The sequence below is a fragment of the Macrobrachium nipponense genome, chromosome 35 (genome assembly GCF_015104395.2).
Source record: "Macrobrachium nipponense isolate FS-2020 chromosome 35, ASM1510439v2, whole genome shotgun sequence".
Classification (NCBI taxonomy): Eukaryota; Metazoa; Arthropoda; class Malacostraca; order Decapoda; family Palaemonidae; genus Macrobrachium; species Macrobrachium nipponense.
Genome location: NC_061096.1, coordinates 22,319,101 through 22,340,012, shown reverse-complemented (window position 1 = coordinate 22,340,012; position 20,912 = coordinate 22,319,101). Strand labels below are relative to the sequence as shown.

Here is a 20,912-nt window from a genome sequence, read left to right as displayed (position 1 = left end):
AAAAAAGGAGAAAGCACACACACACACACACATACACCCATTTAGCAAATTTTTAATTTCTCGTTGTAATATCAGTCTCTGTCTCTCCTTTGTCACCTAAAAATGTTTCTAATTTCACGATACACCAAACTCTGACAAGAATTGTGTTACCGAAACTATCTGAATTATCTTAGTCTTATTGTTACATTGCTAATTTCATTGTATCTGCAAAATTGAATAAAGGCCGAAATGATGAACTGAAGTTAGCTGAAAACAAAAACTCAGTATAGTTTTCAAGAAAAACACCTATAAAATAACTTGTGATTTCTCCAACAAGTGATGTACCTAGGTGGACTAAAACGGGAGTGATCACAAAACAGAAGTTTTCTGTTGTTTATATTTTCAAAACGGGCCCCACTAAAGATTACTTTTAAATAAAGTTTAATTATCTTTAAAAAATTTCAATCCATACCGTTCAGTTTTAGCACCTGAGTTTTCAAAAGGTCATGTTACATCTGGTTATCTTGGTAACCTACAAATACAAAATACTGAAATTCTTCAGTCCTCCTAGAATATCATCACAAGGATTTAAAGAAAATAAAAATGAACCAGACGAATCAACGTTTTTAAGGCGATGAGCGGCTTTTGCAGTGATGGAGTAAGATTTAAAGTTATCAGAAACTTGAAGAATTACTTTTGCAACTATGATCTGAAGCAAATCTGATGCGAGAAAATCACAGACAAAATTATAATTAAACAGGAAGAGTATAAAATTTAACGCACATATCGAGTAAAATTGAACCTATATTATTATATCAATCATTCCCAAGGTTCAATGATCTGACTGTCCACCTGCACTTTCTAACTTTTTTTTTTTTTTGTACGCTCTCCACTCTAAGCAGAAGTGTTACCAGTTTGAGAACTGACTCCGTATTCAAGAAAGTTTTCCTCTTTGAGTCTATATACCTTTCGCATTTGCTCTGCTCATACCGCAGTATTTTGTAGGTAAAACAATGAAAGTATGAGTCTTCGAAAAGAAAACACAACAATGAGTTTAGGGTTAACAGGACCTTCTTGCAGTGATCCTTAAACTTTCGATTCTCACAATGAGAAATGTTATACCTCACATAAAGCCTTTTTATGACTGATTTTGACGCCGGGCCTTTTTATTTAGTGCAGTAATGGGTTTGCTTTCACGACCCATGTCAACAAATTTATGCTCACCAATATCGATGCTGAAAAGAACCACATTTGTCGTGACTAAATTATCCACTAAAAATCCACCGTAATTTATGATCTTGTTTTCTGGTCAAAGGTGACACAGCGACTTTCCAATACCTGTGTGGTGTTCCGCATCAGTGTTCGTTCGTAAGTCTCTGCTCATAATATCTGACCAAAACCAAGATATTGGAAACGCTGTGGATTTAAAAGGACAAAATATCGATGCTTTAACACTAATTTTCAAAGTTACTGGTCTGTTTTTGGCAAACAAAGGTAACACAATAGCATCAAGTTTTCTTTATAGGAATTACAAAGATAAATGTCTGACTTTGGAGGTTACAATATTGCTGCCTAAACTACCCTAAATCAGTAATTTTGATCAGCTAACGAAGATTACTTCTTTGCTTCCTGCATCTCCTACAAAAAAGAAGTACACAGAACACACAGACACACACACACAAACTATCCGTGCATTTATTCCCACAGTATTCAGCACATCATAAAACATAATCAATAACCTTAAACCCAGGGTAGAGCAGGAAGATACATGAAAGAAATACTCATTTTAAAAAGAATCACCTCCAACACATTTTAGTTACAGATGAGCCTTGAAAAATAAAACACAAACAATTGGAGAACAAAAAAATAGTTAGGGCGTAAAAAAATGCCTAAACTATCTTGTTCTTTATTCATAATAACTTCAGAGACTGGTTTCTTACTCCAGAAGAATGTATGGGTGAATGATGCCATTTAAGGGTTTTCAAGTCCAGGCACTGGGACCATGAAGCCCATTCATTACCATAAGCCTCTATGGCTTCTCCATAGACTTTCCCTTTTTTTATGCTCTCTCCAGGAAAGGTTAAAAGTTATATGCAATATAGCGTGAAATTACCGGATCTGCCTCAAGCAATTCCGAAACGTTCTTCAGCTCATTTTCATGCCATTTAAAAGCAATATGACTGCAAGTTAGCACCGTTGGCACAACCTCGCGATTAAACAATTCAACAAAATTGCCAAATAGCTTTTGCAGGTAACCAAATGTTATTTATTCAGCTCGATAAAATACGGGCGTAATATTTTTTTTTATTGAGTCCTAAATTACCATTGCAAGTCTTATTTCCCTATGGCGCAGAACCATGAAAATCATCAAATAAACTTATACGCAGGCAAACGGGAAATGTTATAATTACAAACCACATTAATCATACAAGTGACTAATTAAAAGCATGTTTCAGGCACATCCCGGACCCTTTACTATACCAAACTGTTTAGGCACAATACTACGTGACTACGCCTTCAGATCCGTTTGCCTGCGGCGATTGCAACTAAAAAGGGTCTTTCATATTCTAAGTGAAGATGAGATATCTATGAAAATCTAATTAAATTAAACCTTTTTCCGGATACATAATTTAACATGTCTGTCACTGCATGATAATGATGATGACTGTGTGTGTGTGTGTGTCAGAGAGAGAGAGAGAGAGAGAGAGAGAGAGAGAGAGAGAGAGAGAGCGAGAGAGAGAGAGAGAGAGAGAGAGGAGAGAGAGACATACGAGTTTACCCAACGAAATGCGTCGCGCAAGATTTCACCTTCTTTATTGAATGCATTGGTAAAAGTTCAATCCCTATCGGAACAGAATTTACTGTGAAAGACTTATCACTCATAAAAAAAAAAACTCTAGTTACAGGTGTTTTTAAAGAAAATGCTTCCTTCACATTCCCATAAAAAATCTCCATTACCAATAAATTCCATAAACCTAAGAAAACAGTTCGTAGGAGTGACGCTTTTGAAAAAAAGTCGTAGCTTTCATCAAAATCAGACCGGGTTTACTGTGCCATCTTTGTTCTCAAATGGAGGCATTTAATATTAAGGCATAAGCACTGGGACCCTCGAACAAGACCACCATTCCCAAAAACCTACGAGGGTTTTTCCACGCTTACTTTTTTCAGTTCTATCAAGGAGAGGTGAAGGACAAGTAGAGTTCATTTGCCACCTCTAACACATAATAAAAATAAATAATAATTATAACAAAAACGGATAGAAGAACTGTGTAGGAAAATTAATGTTCTACTCACCAAACGAATTATAGTTACCTAATTTGTGAAAGTACGGTTTTCGTTATTTCCCAGTTTAATTATAATTGTAAACGCTCTCGGACAGTCAATTCCGAGATGTACTGTCATCGTTATTTACTCTACACACACACACGCACACACAGAGAAAAAAACAATATATCATATCATACTATATATTTGTATTTTTTCTTGTTTCTGTTATGGAGACATTACTGAACATTTTCACTGTTAAAACTTACGTTACCGTTATGACCGACTTCAATAAAAACTAGTACACTGTCTCCAATCATTTTTCTTGTGAAAGGGAACTTGAAAGACAGCTGAAACCCTTTGGCTTCTGGTTTTAGTATACAGTAATTTTTCTTCTTTTCATAATCCGGAGACGATAATATGCAAGCTATTGCATGCAAACTAATATTAGCTCAAGTAAAACGGAACGGGGTCAATCTAATAAAAATAGAAATAACAGACTTGTCAAAAATAGTGATGGAAAAGATGAGATTGGAATGCGTAAAAGGGGAGAGAAATTGTCACGTCCGTCCCTGCGCGCTCTTTTCATTACGCCTTGTCCCCTTTCCCGTTAATCATAATTAACAAGATAACCAAAGCTTTTTAAAATTACCGAGCAATGTGATGAGCAAGCTTTGAGAAACTGTTGCAAATCTGAGCGTTCAATGGCAAAAGCGGATGCCGTGGCAGCTTTATACTTGTGATGATTACTGTCCCGCACGAGTTATTCTTGCTCAGCCGACTGAAGCCTTAGACGTCTTCAACCAATTTTCCTCTGGATAATCTCTTTCAAAAGTCACCCTACTTACTGAACATGTTCACTTAATACGTTTCGTTTTGAATTTGTTTTATTCTTATCCAATGAAATTCTAAACATGTGACCCACAAGAGTCGTACCAGAAACCTTGGCCATGCATCATGAGTAATGTAAGCCCAACCTTGATCGCGCTAACACAGGACAATTTCCCGTTATACTTTAAAAAGCACTTTCCTGCCAAACTATGCAACAAACTTGCGTGACAAGGAATGGAGAAAAATAATCTTCGTTACATTTTCTTTCTGATCGTATTTTAAGATAAATCATAATTATGTAGATATTGTTTTCCAGTAGTGAACGAATCAAGTTTTCATCGCCAATATTTATATCAATACAATACAACACACCTTTAGCTTTTACATGGAACAGTCACATATAAACAAAACTTAAACGTGAGAAAAAGTAAAACACTCCCGTTCAAAACAATAAAATTTACTATATACTTCTTTTAGATGGAAAGTAGGGAGTAATTCAACGTCAGCGTAATAGTCTGTCACAATAATTCAAGGTCCCCTGTAGTTCATATGACAATTTACAATGTCAACACAGATCCCAAACACATCCGTTGACGTTCACACAAAAACTGTATATTGGCCCTTACCTTGCTTTTCAAAGACTAATATTATATACTATATATATAGATATATATATATATATATATATATATTATATATATTATCTTATATATATAATATATTATTTATATATATATATATATAATATATATATAATTTTATTTTTATTTTTTTTTGTGCAGTGTGCGTGTCTGTTCTGACTAAGGAGTTGCTTACTCGGATCTACGGTAGGCAGGCAGCTAATGCATCTTAACTCTTCGAGGAATTTGAGGGAATTCCAAATAGGGAAGCCATTGACCTACTTGGCCATGGCGTAGTAATTGGCATCATTGCTACTTTGCTTTGATACTTCTAAATACACTGTCACTTTTATCGTTTACTTAGATTACGCTAGATGGTAAAGTGATGTTAAGCTAACAAACAACTAATGACTGTTCGTATTCCTCATATCTGAATGAAGGATTGCTGGTTAATATATGTAGATAGGAACTGTGCCGTAATGAAAATCACCTACTTTAGAAGGCATAAAAAAATGAAAACCTTAAAGGTTTGTAATACGGAGGAATGCAATAACATTTTTGTAAATTTACACTTTAATTCATAGAATTGGGAAAGATAACTCAAAATCAACGTATTTCTACTTAAAATTAACCTCAAAATAACTGAAATTCAAACAGGGGAATATTCGTATGATACAAGCTACACGGCCAAAAAACAAGTCCATCGTTGAAGACGTGAGAAATTGAAGCTTTCAGTCTGACGATATTGAAACAACACCCTACATAATGCAGATACTGATATTCGGCAAGGGGCTACTTTGCATACACTGATGTCTTGGTGCATAGGAACTGAAGATGCGAACTAAAAATAAAAAACCTATGCGGGTCATCTTGGGGCGATGATTAAAAAAAAGAAAAAAAAAGTCTAAAAGATATAGGTTACCGAGATTTATGCAGAAAAAAAAATAAAGTCTAATAATGATTAAATACAAAATATGAAACAGAGATGGCAAACCAAAAACTACCATCTTTGCCCATATTGGAAGCCTTGGAGACAATAGCAAGGTGTGTGACAACATTCGATTAAATATTTTTCAAGTGCAGTGAAAACGGAGCGGTACCATTACGTGTCAGATATTCGGAAAGGTTTTACGAGCATCTATCTACTCAAGCATGACCTCCACTACATTTCTTAACTTAGAGAAAGCGGTCGGTCTGGCTAGCACGCTAGCACAAATAACATTCCCTAGCATTATATTATCTGGCCTGTTCTACGTTGCTTTTTTTATAGCGTCGCCATTATTGATGTCTATGTAGCTGGACACAAAATGACCAAACCTTTAGTAATCAAACTCATCAAGAGTGGCCGTATTTGAAATGATCGCAAAGTAACTTGGGAAATATTCGTAAGAATACAAATGTTCATAAAGTTAGCCTGTCAGTGAAATTTTTATGCTGCTATATGTGTTTGTGTGTTTCGGTAATTTCTGATATGGTGGGTGTCAGAAACCAATAGTTTCAATGTCAACATCCAGCAGTTTCAATGTCAAAACCCCGCAATCCTTTACCAACCGACAACTGATAAATTAAATAGGATTAGCCCGAGTTGCCATGAAAGCATAAATGTTACACTAATGAGACTAAATGTCTATGAACCAAGTCGTGCTCCTTCTGTATTGGTACAACTGGCTTAAATACTTGCACAGCTTGTGAAAAAGAAATCTTTCACACTCTCCATGTGCCATCGTTACAAAGTTCATAGCTAATGGACAATACTACGTTCCTTGGTTGACATATACATTTAGTTTATGACAAGAGGCAATAAAGGTATAAAACTAATCATAAACATTAATATCATGTTGGTATTTTATAAAAATCACTAACCCATTACGAACCCAGAGAAAAGGAAAAGTTGTCACAAGCACTGATTATTTCTCCGAGTGAAGAGCGGATGTCACTGTAAAGTGTCATGCAATATTTTTTCATCTCACACTTTTGGCAGATAAGCTAACCCTGACGTCCAACCACCTGCAGTTTCTTATGCCAAGACAGGAAGAGACGGAATTAGGATCTCCTAGATACCTGATCCTGTAAGTCTTCTTGCTTGAGGAAAGAAGGCACATTCTCGAAAAGACTTAGGCCTAACGACGTAGGAAGCAAATAACGAAAAAGCATTTTTCAAAAACATCCCATATTTCTAAAGACAGGACTACACATACAACAGCTTCAATGAATACAGTATGTACATTTTAATTTGAAGAGGCAAGATATTTCTATGAGAGTTGTAATGATAGCCCCTTTGCCATTTGGTGGTCTGTTAAGTTTGTCTAATTTAATGAGTGACAGGCTGGCAGTTGCATAAATTACTGTTATTAACCAAATCTGCTTTCCTAGGAAAATGCAGTAATATTTCGAGACAGGAAACCGTCATTTGTTTTCTGAGAATTAGCAACCAGCGTAACTGAGTGGAGCCTTGAAGTGTATAGATCGTTTGCCGATATTGAAGAAGGTAACTCTGATCTAGGAAAAGTTCTCTAAAGGTAGGTAGGTTTTTTATTAGTGGGTTTTCCTTTCTTGAAAGACTGATCCTCCACCAGATTATGTTTTCGTAAATATATATATATATATATATATATATATATATATATATATATATAGATATATATATATATATATATATATATGGTTCAAGTTATCAGAGTATTTGTTAGTACGTATGATATATATAGCTTGATCGCTTGGCTATAGCATAGGAAATTTTTACTATTTTTCCTACATTAATACAGATCATTATTACCAGGAAAAATTAACTTTCCTGCTTGCCTTGTCCAACAATGTTTCTCGCACGTTGGTGCCAGTTCATTAAGCTATCAGTTATGAACAAGCGACTGAAAAATATTCTTAAGGACAGGGAAGGGTGGGTGTGGGGAAAACTGACATTTCCTATTGCCCAATACTTTCTGACACCAACAGATGGGTCAGAGAGATCGACTTGCAAATGGTTGATTCAAGCCACCAAGTGTTAACAATTTACCCCCATTCAAATAATTTCAGCAAAAATTACTTTCAATAGTTGATAACAGCTTATGATATCAAGAAATAGAATCAATTTGCGTATATACCTAATTAGGAAGCCTTACTATTGTAGATAAAAAAAAATATGGTTCAAATTACATAAATTCTAATATTAACAAAAACGTACATTTATTTTGTTTAAAGGTAACACGAGCAAATCGGGAACTGAAAAAAATATAAACAGTGACCCTTTAACGTAGTATAAAAACGAAACATGCATTATCTCTTTACCATTTGCTGGCTATTGTAGCTGCGTAGATCACCCCCAGCATTATACCAACTTGAGCGACTCCACTTCGTTAAATCCAAAAAAGGCACTCGTTTACTCCTGTCAAAACTATCATTCACAACATCTATTTCCGAAAATGCAATCTTTAGAAAGAGAATGTCGAGTGGGTCATAAAGATTCGGCGCATTTAAGGCGCAGCACTCTAACACTCAACTCTAACAACCCCACCAGCGTCACTGGTATGCCAAAGGTTCTCAACTTCAGTCAGGACTTCACCTACCCCCGATAACAGTTGCGGTTCCCTACTACCAATATTCAAACCATATATACTCGCTGGAAAAACAATATTTTTCCAGGGAGATCTTATGCTCGTTATTCCATGTGATTAGAGATTTCCTTTTCATGCTCATTTATAGTATGCACGATTATTTTTTAATCTATTTAAAAGAAAAGTAAGTAACTGTTCATCTTAGACCAATAATTTGACAACATAATTGTTGCAGTCAAGGTCTTTAGTCGAGTTTGTTAAATCAAGTGAAGAGGATAATAACTTTCAATAATGCAGTAAGTTTTTTTCGGCTGTATGATTGCTATTAAAAATCATGACATTCGAGCTCATAAAGTAAAAAATGAATAGTACCATGCTAAACATCATCAAGGGAAATTTACTTTTGAACCAGTTAGTCTGACGATTTTTTCCTTAACCTTGTAGATTTTAAAGTTGGACTTTTTTCATCGAGGTCACATTTGTGTGCGATTTTTTTCACAGTATGCATTATAAATAATTCAAGTTGTAGTTTGATCAAAATAAGGCTGTCCGGAAACAATAACAAAGTCCACAGTGAAATGTTTGGGTGCATATTTGAAGGTCACCTTTATAGAAAACGGAACAGGGCGCCTGACAAAAGCAGAAGAAAACGTAATCCTTAAGTGCTTATTATTTTTCAATGTTTAAACGGAATCTGATGTAACCTCAAGATTATTTCAAGCGAAAGTTTGCCATTACACACAAGGTTCAAAAGACACTAAGAGAATGCGTGAGACAGCATCCAGTAAAAAAATTAGTCATCATTCCGGCTACCTCCATCTTGGTACTTGCTACTTCTGTCCAAGTTCCGAGTCGGAAACCCTCTGAATTCTTAATCTATTATAATGGTTTTATTATTAATCAACACATCTGATAGTCTTACCTTTACAAGGAAAATATATTTATATTCTCGTTCCTAGTTTTTCCATTTGTCGTATTTTCTCATTAGCCCATTCCTTTGGGTCTAATGTGTTGTAAACATATAATTGGCTTTTACCATTAGATTTAGATTTTGCTGCCATAGGACTAGGGCGATAAACAGTATTGGGGCATTAAACTCTGATCCAAATATTTTTGCAACTTAGTATAGAAATTAATCAGTCCTTTCGATGTGTGTATACGCGAACAATTATAACCTGAATACTACCATAGTCGAGAGAATAGTAGTTAAAAATAAAGGATGAGATTGTAATGGAGACGACTTGGAAGTTTTATGATTAGCTAGAGAAACTTAAAACAGTGCTAGGGGAATACTGAAACTGACGATGAGTAGGGGAAAAAAAAAGAATCCATGTATTGCTATATAATGTTCCAGAGTCGGAAGGAGTGATTCCCGAAGAAAGAACAGAAGATTGAGTGTGGCATGGGACCCCACGCTGAGTGAGGGCAGGATATAAAGAGATAAAAAGGCAATTAGGCGGCTAATGATAATAACCATAAAAGCGGGAGCCTGTGACCTACTCTAGTAAGACTCTGAAAGTGAAAATGGTAAATAGGAAATTCTGAATAACAAAAAGAAGTTAAAAATCAACTTGGCTAATTCCAGGTAATGATAGGAAGCTGTACTGGATGACATAAGCAATGCCAGCGTTCATGCATGAAAACAATAATTTGTCAAAACTCAGCAGAAAATAAATAAGCTAAAAAAAACTACATAACTAATGCTTAAAGGACGAGACCGAAAACACCAAGGCACACATCTTGCACAAGTTTATGCTTTGGAATAAAGACTTCTTTCCATCACTCATTGTATTTGAAAAACAAATGTTTCTGTCTGAAGCACACCCTTGACAGTAGGTTCTGCAGTAATATAATCTTAAAGACAAAAACTAGACAGCACATTGAACATTGGAGAGAGTTTATGGATAAGTTCCTCAATTCAAGCAAAATGTAATTAACAAAAGGAAGGCTATTCAAATAACTGAATAGACGACAAGGAAAAAATGCATGGAAAATAGAAATCAAAGGAAAGTCAAGGCTGGCTGAAAATTCAAGGAAAGTAGAAAAAACTTAGTATGATAACATCGAAAAACAGTGCTGATTAGCAGATCGAGTTAAATCAAACACTAGAGAGATTATTTAATAAATTTATTACGCCCAAAGACGTCAAACAAAGTTACATATAGCAGTTACATACAGTACATCAGAAATCAACAGAAAAAATAATTACAGCATTGAGTCATCGGTATATCAGTTACAAAATAACATATATGAGATCGTATTCTATTATCACAACAACTGCAACAGACAGTTTAGCAGCCACCAAAGTGAGGATGACGAGTCAAAATTACGTCTAGGTGGTCATCTTTGAGTAAATATTGTCAAGTTTGAAGTAAATTTTGTCCTTGAGGTAACAGATTCCTGACAGTGGGGCAATGCAGGCAGTAGTGTTCAAGGTTATTGGCATTAGCAAGGTTACACAGTTTACATGAGGTGTAGTGTGGTATATCTAGTGTCTGTCTAACCTGCCACACAGGACGATATCCCAACCTTATCCTGGCACTTACGACATTATGCCTACGCACCATGAGTCCACGTCGCCGGTACTTGTGACGGCTCTGCAGAAAGTTATCATGATGTTGTATGGAAACACTAGTGCCCCTCTCTGCATCCCTACGCTGTACTGTACAGGCAAAAGCGGCTGAATGTATTCTATGTTTAAGGCAGCGAAGTGAGGGCTCAACATTTCTGTCATCAAGGTCCAGCGTGCAGGCAGCTTTAGCAAGACAGTCCACCATGTCATTCCCAGCAAGCCCAATATGGGAGGGCATCCACATGAAGGACAAGACAAGTGAGGCATTGTAAGCAGCAACGAGTTGACACAATATGTCTCGCACAACACGGCCACAGCTGGGCCTAGAAGAGAGAGAGAGAGAGAGAGAAGGAGAGAGAAGAGAGACGAAGGGAGAGGAAGAGAGAAGAAGGGGAGAAGAGGAGAGATAGAGAGAGAGAGAGAGAGAGAGAGAGAGAGAGAGAGAGAGAGAAGGAAAATATTAAATGGGAAGACATAAGTTATATTGTGGAGAAGTAACCGGAAATTTAGAACATTTCTTACTGTATTGTCCTGCATACAACACTATTGGGAACAGATTTAGGTTCGTGCAACAGCCAAACTAGGAAGATAAAGAAGAACTAATAATTGTCATTTTGATGTTCATAGATTTGTCTAAAGAGGAAATTGCAAATTGAAGTGAATTTCTCAAAAATGTATGTTTTCATAGAGAGGTATACTTAACAAGTACAATCAAAGAAATAATAAAATAAGTTAGGGAGCCGTTTGAGGTACTTATCCTACCATTACTACTACGTACTATCCCCTGCCGACCATGATGGCATGATCCCAACCCTTAGTAACAGGAGTCAGGCAGCTGGTAACAGGTGTATATCCTTATATGGCATGTAGATTAGATTATAAAACGAGATGAAGACGACGTAGTCATGGTAGGTATTAAATAGTTAGGTAATATTGTGATACTATAATTTCATGTCAAATACAAGAATCATATTTGCCCTGATCTGTATAGGTACATTTGTAACCATAAATGTTGGTTCATACTAGGTAGCTAGGTAGTGTAGGTACTACCTAGCTACCTAGTACCTATAGCTAGCTACCTACTAGCCTAGCTTAGCTACCTACTAGGCTAACACTTGAACTGGTTCCCCCGAGTAGGTAGCTAGTACCTAGTAGCCTAATAGCTAGGTAGGTACTATACCTACATACCTAGTAGGCCTAACTTAGTACTAGGTTTAGGCCTACTAGGCCCTAGTGCAATGCACAGTCAGAACGTTAGGAACTGTATAGCTAGTAGTAGTAGTAAATCACAGCATAATCGGTCGACATAGACTAGCTACTATACCTAATACACAGTTCATACACCTAGGTAACGTCAGTGCACCTCGTGCTGTGCACTGTAGGTAGCCTACCTAGGTATTACTACTTAAGGTTCTTTGCAGCATTCCCCCTCGGCCCCAAACTGCAACCCTTTACTAGTTCCTTTTACTCTACCTCCTTTCATATTCTTCTTCCATCTACTTATCTACTTTCCACCCTCTCCAAACAATTGATTGAGCTAGCTAGTACCCTATATATAGCCTAGGTATAACGAGTAGGTATACTAGGGTAAAAAACCGCATGGTACAGGGGTGAACCATGTACGATCAATGTGTACAACCCCAAGAAAAGTACATTATAATGCGTCCTGACACCGGAGTAAAGGTCATTAGCTCCGTTTCTCACCAACAACAAGTCGCGTCTGATGCCCATCTCCGATGTCAGGACGCGTTATAATGTACTTTTTTTGGGGTTGTACACATTGATCGTACATGGTCCACCCCTGTACCATGCGGTTTTTTACCCTAGGTAGTATTAATTACTACTAGTGCAGCTGCTACAGATTCCTCCTGTTACACCTATCAAACCTTCAGACCTTTTTAATGTCAATTTCCGTTTCAGCACTGAATGGCCTAAAGTACCTAGTCCCAGTGCTGGCCCATTGACCAAATTTCTATATTCAATCAAGAGGAATCATCGCCTCAAAATGTATCAAATCATGGAAATGCAACCAGGACACTTGTCGCGGAGGTGTGCATCCTTACTGAATTGATAAGCTGTGGTTGGGCTTTGACCCATTAAAGGTCCTCTGTACCTAAAATAACAGATCGATATAGGGTAAATGACTGAACGGTGTCATAGCCGCCACCACTCTCAGAACACTGCCACTTCCCAAAAAAGCGCTTGAATTATGCCATTATTTTGTAATTTAGGAGAAAACACTTACTTTGAGAAGAGTGTAGAGGTCTTGGTGTGCTGCCTGAATAGGCCACAACTCTTGACATATGGTCATGGCAGGAAATTCAAGTACTACTTATTTCAGGAAGGTGGCTGCATTCTGTGATCGGTGGCTGCTATGTCGTTGCTCAGTCATTTACCCCTGTAAAAGTCAATGGGTAGATTGGAAGTAGGGATACCTCCTAATGTAAGCTCTCCTAACTTTACCTGACACTAGCCAAGGTCTTTAGCCTACCTGTCTGGTGAGGGGGCTGACCCACATCTTAAAGGCACCCATTTCATATTTTCCAGTTCCCAGTCTCAGTAGTTGACCCTAAGCCAAAGATTGGAGTTTGGTTGTGGATAGAATGGATTACCTTAGGGATTTCCAGATGGGTAAAGCATTGTATTACATGCATACCAAAGCCTCGTACAAACCATATTGGTTAATGTTTGTTTCTGGTCCAAACTTCCCTACTCGAATTTTTTTATTGTATCTTTCAAATCTTTATATAAAAAGGAAAAAAATATTCTGTATACATAATTCTTGCAAACTAGTATTTATCACAATAAGAAATAATATATAGTATATGGTATGTAGGTAATTAAGGATTTTTTCTAAGTTTCAATTTTGCTAGTACTAAACACAGCAGAATATATTTGACCCCCCCAGGGGCTAGTACTAAACACAGTAAAATACATTTGACCCCCTAGAGGCTAGTACTAAACATGGCGAAATTTACCACATCACTTGGTAATCTACATCAACACATCTTAAACATATGGCATTCATTTTAAAGCTGGAGAAACTTTCTTGAAAACTGGAAATGCTGCTCATAACCTAAGCAGTCTAGTGTAGCTCTTGTGCTCTAAGTTGATATCACCTACCCATTTTGGCCAATGTCATCATTGAACTTAGACAAGGTGTGATTCAAGTCTACATATTTTTATTACCCTAATGATTGGAGGTGCAGAAGATGAAATTCCCAAATATGAGAGAAATGTTTGAAGATAGAGAAATAAAACCAATGGAAAGCTTAATTAACTGCGATGAAGAAGAGGACCAATGCATTTATGCAGTATGCTTAGCTTTAAAAGCAAATTCACCACTTTTAATCTGACTTCTTTAAGTTTTGATTACAATGAGAGTAACACTTAAAATTTCATTATGATTTCAGTTCATACTAATTTTTGAATTATTATTTTACTGTACAAAGATAAACCTAGTGTTCTCATGGAATACCATTTCAATAACCTATAATAGTACCAGTATGGATAGTCTGTAATCAGTCAAAAGTGGGCAGTTTAACCCTTAATGGACGGATACCCTCATATGAGTAGCAATAACAGGTTTTGGGTAGTGGATGGATTCACTCATGGTGGGCATCAATATTACATGCCATCGATTTGGGGGAATCGGGCCGGAAAGAGGTTCCATTACTTCTATAGACCATAAATTCACTAATGACAACTTTTAGACTGGCTCAGATCAACAAAGTAGTCACCTCATAAGTTAGTTGTGATCTTGACTTCAAAGGGGCATGTTGTTTTTCTTTCTCCCATGACGTCTTTTTATTTTATTTGCCCATAGATATACCCAGGGGTTGCTGTTGTCTTTTATAATAGTATGTCAGTTATATAATTGTAATTTTGCAAAGCAATATTAGAAAAAACATGTATAATCCAGTTAAGTTACTTTATCTTTGATCTCAATAAATTTACATAACTATTTTACAACCAGTGTATACTCAGAAGTTGTTACTGATTTTAGTTCTTACCTGTTCTGATATTGTGTGAGCTGTAATTATAATTTTACAAAATAGAATAAAATTATTTATTAGAAAAAACATGTATAACTTGGTAAAGTGTATGATTGTCTTGTAAAAGAGACTCTGAAGAGGTTGTAAATATTCTTATGCAACTTCTTGTGGAAGGTAGGGAGAATTTGTTAGGATTTTTTTTTCTTACACCTTGTACAGTTGCAGATCTTCCTCTTTCCACTGATGTGTGTTTTTCTTAAATTAGCCGACCTCAGTTTCCCTGGCCTGGGGTACTGCATATGTTTTTTTTTTAGCCTGGCTCTTATTGGGTTAAGGTTTACCAATACGTATTACAAAAATAAAAGAGATATGCATAGTATAGGAATTGTAGATAGCTTATTTATTTTTTCTTTGCAGTTTCTTCAACAGGCCATTGATCAGAAATTTAGTGTCCTCACAGTACTTGTTGCGGGCATTGTTGCAGTGACAGCATATTATTACTGGATGGAACGCAACAAGAGACGTAAACAGTCTCCAGTGAAGTTACAGTTCAAGTAAGAAGCTTTTTCCCATTCCTTAAACCCCTTTATGTATTTATCTTTACTATTCAAACTTACTATTTATGTTATCTCCACTCTCCCAGATATACTACAGTATTAGAATAATTTAAAATAATATGTAAAAAATTATGACTCAGCTTTGCAAATTGTTAAAATGAAACTGCAAACCATAGGTGTTCACCTTTGAAGATTATAATTTGATGTCAAAATAGGCAGCTATAATACCCTGAAATTATGTATTGTTTATACATGGAACAAACCTTCCGTCCTAACATTAGGATAAATCTTCTTACACCAGCTGGAAAACAATGAAAAATTGTATATATGCAAAGGATATGAGGCATCTGGTATCTGATACGTAGCTGAGTTGGAAGCAGGTCATGGACCACGCTTGGACCTTGTGACGTATTTAGTCTTTCTTCAACCGCCATGGAGAGTGGATGTTCACTTTTGCTCTCCTCCTCCCAAGCCCGTGATTCCTTTCTCTGCTTTCCTCCGCTTTTGGGTGTGTGTGTTTTGTGATTTATCCTTTGAGCATCATATGTTTCCTGACCTCTTAGGCTTCCTGTGTTCAAGCTTCCTGGCTTCTTCTAAGACAGACCCCATACAACTTGCAGTAGGTGTCATTCTAGTTTTTGTTATGTCTCCAATCCGTGCACATAGTGTTGTTCCAGGCCTGTTGAGCAGTGGAAGGACTTCTACAAGAAGAAGGAGAATAAAAGGAAGTCAGCATTTCCATCTTGGGAAGGATTCCCTCCTCCCCAAGTGAACGTTGCTGCTTCCCCCTTCTTCCAGACCTATTCCTACTGCTTTCTCATTCATTGGTGCCGTGTTTCCTACCTTTTCTTCCATTGATTTTATGTATAATACTGCCCGGTCTCTCTCAGGGGGTAATGTTGCCCCTTCAAGGAGAGAGGAGGCAGCGCCATCGTGTTCCTTTGTTTCAGGCTTCGATGCGCAAAAGATGTCTGTTGGGCCTCCCTAGGCCTACCAGGCGTACCTTCCCTGGAAGGCCTATTGTCCCATTTCACATCTTCACGTCTGCCAGCATTGGTTCCCCTAGCGGTTCCCCCCAACACTCAGCCTCCACTACATCGGGTCTCGTGTGCTGCTGCCTAGTGGGACACCATCACTATTAGCCACGCATCATCCAGAGTCGACTTTTCCCCTTGCCTGCAGCAAGGCCATCGACTCTGGGGCAGAATCCGTTGGATTCCATGACGTCACTCCCTGCGCCGTCTCTTCCCGTGACGACAGTATCTGTGACATCACTTACTCCGCCTGCTGCCTTGACATCACTGCCAGCTACTTCCTTGACTTCATCATCTACAGTTGCCAATCCACCTGGACTCTGTTATTTGAGAGAGGTGCGGCAGGATACCTGTCTCCTAATTCTTTGCCCTCTTTATCGTCTTCATCTAACCCTCCTCAGTCTCGATTAGATGGAGAATTAGCAAGTAAGGTGCTCAGTCTTCTGAGAGCATGAGAGCTGTGTCGTCCTCATCCTCTCATGGACGTGTGTCACCTCTTCATGTACGTGGGCATGGTTCTGCCTCTTCCGTTCATGTTCCTGTGGAGGATGATCATTGCCCTTCAACCTCTCAGAAGAAGTCTTCAGTCATCCATTCTTTGTCTCCTTAACCCGTACAAGTTTGGCGAAAAGAGGACAAGGCTCCAGTCAAGAAATTGAAGGTGATGGACCCCCAGGTTAGAAGTCTAGTTGCTCAGAGGCCTTCAGGACACACTCCTTCCCCTCAATTTAGGTCTCGTTTGCCTATGAGGACTAAGGGATACCTTGCCTGATGATTATATCCATGGATGTGTTATGGGTCGCAGCCATAATGTTGATGACGGACGTATTTCTACTCTTGGACGTGCTTGTAGGACTCTACATGATTCCTCTTTATTCACCCCCTCCGGGTGTGCTCCTGTTCTCGGACACCTCTTCTGAAGGTTGGGGTGTTCATCTGAAAGAGCTCCTAACCTCGTGGTTTGGATCTTCATGAGTTTCAGAAGAGGGTAGTAAGTCACTTTGTCATTCTGATGTCGGACAACGCTACAGTGGTAGTGTATATGAACAAATGGGGATGGTTGGTGTCATGCCAACTTCACTCGCTGACTGTTGAATTACACCAGGGGACAATCAACAACTCGATGGAGCTCATGACTAGGTCCATTCTGGGCAAAAGGAATGTAGTGACTGACAAACTAATTTGTCAGGGACAAGTTCTGGGTATGGAGTGGTCATTGCATCAAGACATAGCGGACAGGCTATTCCATCTTTGGGAAGACTTACGTTAGACCTCTTCACTCCGCAGCTCAACAGGAAGCTAGAAATCTACTGTTCAGTGGTCCCAGATCCGTTTGCTGTGGCGGAGGATGCCCTTCATCATCCTTGGGACAACCTAGAAGTTTACGCCTTCCCTCTGTTCTGCCTGATCCATCATGTCCTGAAAAGAGTAATGGCTTCCAAGAATCTCAGGATGACCCTAGTAGCTCCTTTGTGGTTCTAAGCAGTGTGGTTCTTGGATCTTCTATCACTTCTCTCAGCAGTGCTGAGAGAGATACCCCCTTGGTACAACCTTCACTGCCAACCTCGTGTAGAGAGGTACTACCAATTGGTATGGTTCCTATCTCTTCACAGCTGGAGACTGTCCAGTATCTCTTATGAATGAGAGGTTTTTTCACAGGGCAGTGACTTAGATGTCTGGCTACCTCATGAGATCTCTGTTAGCTGTGTACCAGTGCAAATGGCCCATCTATGTACTGTGATTGGTGTTGTTGATGGGGTTTCTTTCCACTCGGAATTTCTATTCAGCAGATAGTGGACTTTCTTAACTTTCTCAGAGTAGAGAAACGTCGTTCGTTTTTCGTTTTTTGTGGTCAAGGGGTTACAGGCTGCCTCAGGATTAGTTCTTCATCTGAAAGATGTGGACATCACTTCATCCCGGGAAATCTCTGTGTTGTTCAAGAGCTTTGAGCAGTCTTGTTTACCTAGGGAACTCAAACATTCAAGCCCCTGCCTCAATCATCAGACAGGGAACTGACTTTGAAGGGACAGTTTTCCTTCTGGCCTTAGCTTCCTCGAAAAAGAGTTGGAGCCAGCTCCAATGGCCTAGATTTATGCACATAAAAACACACTGGGGCTTGGTGGTCCGTAACTTTCAAATTTGTCCTGGAATTCGTGGCTAAAACTCAAAATCCCTTGGTTCACGATGACAGATTTGCCTTATTTTCCATTCCTTCTCTAAAGGAATTTGTTGACACTTTCAAGAGTTACTGCTTTGTCCTGTCAGAGCATGGGCCGAGCCAAGAAAGAAGTGTCCAAGAATACCATTTTGTTTTGGCTGTGTGCGGTGATTAGGCAAGCCTACTCCTCATTGTCAAATTCTGTCACCAGTACTGTACAGTACATGCAAAAGTACATGACAGGAATAAGTTCCTCCCTGGCATTTAAGAAGAACTTATATGTTCATAGGATTTTGAATGCTGGTTCCTGGCTTCATCAAACCACTTTCACTTCCTTCTACTTGAAAGATATTGCCCACAGGTCTTTGGGCGCTTTTTCCTTGGGTACAGTGGTGGCTGCTAAATAAGTTGTGCAGCTCATCCAGTGCTCCTGATAGGACATTTCATATCTTGCCTAAGATGATAGTGTGGAAGAGAGAATGAATGAAAGGACTGGTCTCTTCTTTCCCTTTTTTCCTTTCTTCAGTACCTACAGGTCGTTTGAAGAATAGACATTTCATATGCTGGAACTGGCTTGATGCAGGTTAGTGTTGCAGTCGTACTATTACAACACTTTTTTGTTCTATACAACATACAAATCTGCTTCTCAGTAGCTTCTACTCCTCTCTCCAGCAAGGGTAGTGAGGAATGGTGACAAACCCGTTTCATGTGGCTGACATGGTTTGTTGATTGAACAAATATAGTTTGCTTTAACTTCCATATGTGCAGCGAATCTGGCCAAGTTACATTGTATTTAATCCCAGTGGGCTAGATGTTAGATACCCATATATCTAACATCTCAGAGGCTTAGGTCCTCTTCCTTAGAATCCTCACTTCTACGAAGTATGATCAGGTGTGCCGAACCTCCAGTTGGTTCAGGATTTTCATACCTCCCTCCAAGTGTGAGCCTTTCCTAATGTTAAGACCTAAGGTTTGTTCCTCGTATGAACAAATGGCAAGTTTTTAATTAATTTGTGTTATTCATAGCTGACAAACCTGAGATCTTTACATTAACTACCCACCTCTAGCCACCCCTCTTTTGTCTTATCCCGGGTTGGAAGAAAGACTAAATACATCACAAGCTTCAGGCATGGTCTCTGACCCGCTTACACCTTAGCTACGTATCATATGCCAGATTCCACAGATCCCTTTCAAATACAATTTTTTATTTTTTTAACTGGTTTCCAGCTGGCACTAGAAGATTTACCTTAATGTTAAGACCAAAGGTTTGTTAGCTATGTAAAATACAAATTGATAAAAAAATTTTCATATTTCATTGATAACTATCTTCAAATTCTGAGCATACTGTAGTTAGAAAAAAAAATACAGGAGTAAAGTGTGCTCTGTTTGTGGGTCTGAAAAATTCCACAGACTGAACTTGCAACAAACCCTTTCATGTGAACTGTGGAATTAAGAATTAAAGGAATGCTTATTATATGTTAATGCCTTGTAGGGATGTACAGTGGTGGCCCCCTGTATTCGTGGGGAATGCGTACGAGACAACCCCCCCCTCCCCCCCGCAAATAGTTGGAACCCTTATAAAACGCTTAAAACGGCCTATTTTGTTAGTTGAAACTCAAGGAAAACCTACTAAAAATTTGTATACTACCTGCTTTTTTCAAATAGTTTTATCCCAAAAAGTGCATTTTATTATGAAATAGATAAAAAAAAACAGGAATTTGTGGATATTTCTCAAAACAATACCACAAATAGGCGGATTTCCCATGAATTATGGGGGGAAATGTTCCAGAGAAATCCGCAAATGCGTGAGGCTGCAAATCCGGAGAACGCGAATACGGGGGGTCCACTGTACGTTTATGATGTGTTTCTTCGCTTACAGCTAGTTGTCGACTTACGGCTTATGTGAGTTACGACTGATCGACTTTACGACCACCCACAACTAAAACGATTGGGTAGCGACTTGAGCAAGAAAGAATGGTGTCCAGCCGAACATACAAAAGTTTTTCCCCAGCTCCTGCCTCTCCACATACGCAGCTCACTTTTCGAGCTGCTAATGACTATTATCATGCATCGCAACAAGGATATAACTCCAGTAAACTTATGCCATCAAACACAACTGTAGATAAAATTGAGAGAGAATAATTTTAGATAAAATTGAGAGAGAATAATTTTAGTCAAAACTTCAGGTCTTGAAAGAACACATTTTACTGTTTTACTAACGGTAAAGCTTGTAATACGAAGAAATCAAGTGAAAATATTGAACGGAGTCACGTAATATTTTTACACAATAAACATGCCCACAATGCAATCTGTTAACAAAAAAATAATTTAGTTCACGAGATGTATTAAGT

At 38.2% G+C, this 20,912-nt stretch overlaps 2 protein-coding genes across 3 annotated transcripts in view; one reads left to right on the top strand and one right to left on the bottom strand.

The window, feature by feature from the left end:
- The window catches only part of LOC135208474 (uncharacterized), a 122,131-nt gene extending 113,905 nt beyond the window's left edge, over positions 1-8,226 (bottom strand). Inside the window, exon 1 of the mRNA XM_064240701.1 lies at positions 7,980-8,226. Within this exon, the coding sequence (XP_064096771.1) occupies positions 7,980-7,982 (3 nt within the window). The 5' untranslated portion in view covers positions 7,983-8,226. The remainder of the gene's footprint in view (positions 1-7,979) is intronic.
- Positions 8,227-11,571: 3,345 nt separating this feature from the next.
- LOC135208473 (mitochondrial amidoxime reducing component 2-like) overlaps positions 11,572-20,912 on the top strand; it is a 112,781-nt gene continuing 103,440 nt past the window's right edge. The window contains exons 1-2 of one of the 2 annotated variants that reach the window (XM_064240699.1): positions 11,572-11,725; positions 15,230-15,366. In XM_064240699.1, the coding sequence (XP_064096769.1) occupies positions 11,723-11,725; positions 15,230-15,366 (140 nt within the window). In that variant the 5' untranslated portion in view covers positions 11,572-11,722. The remainder of the gene's footprint in view (positions 11,726-15,229; positions 15,367-20,912) is intronic. The other variant, XM_064240700.1, reaches the window with a different exon arrangement.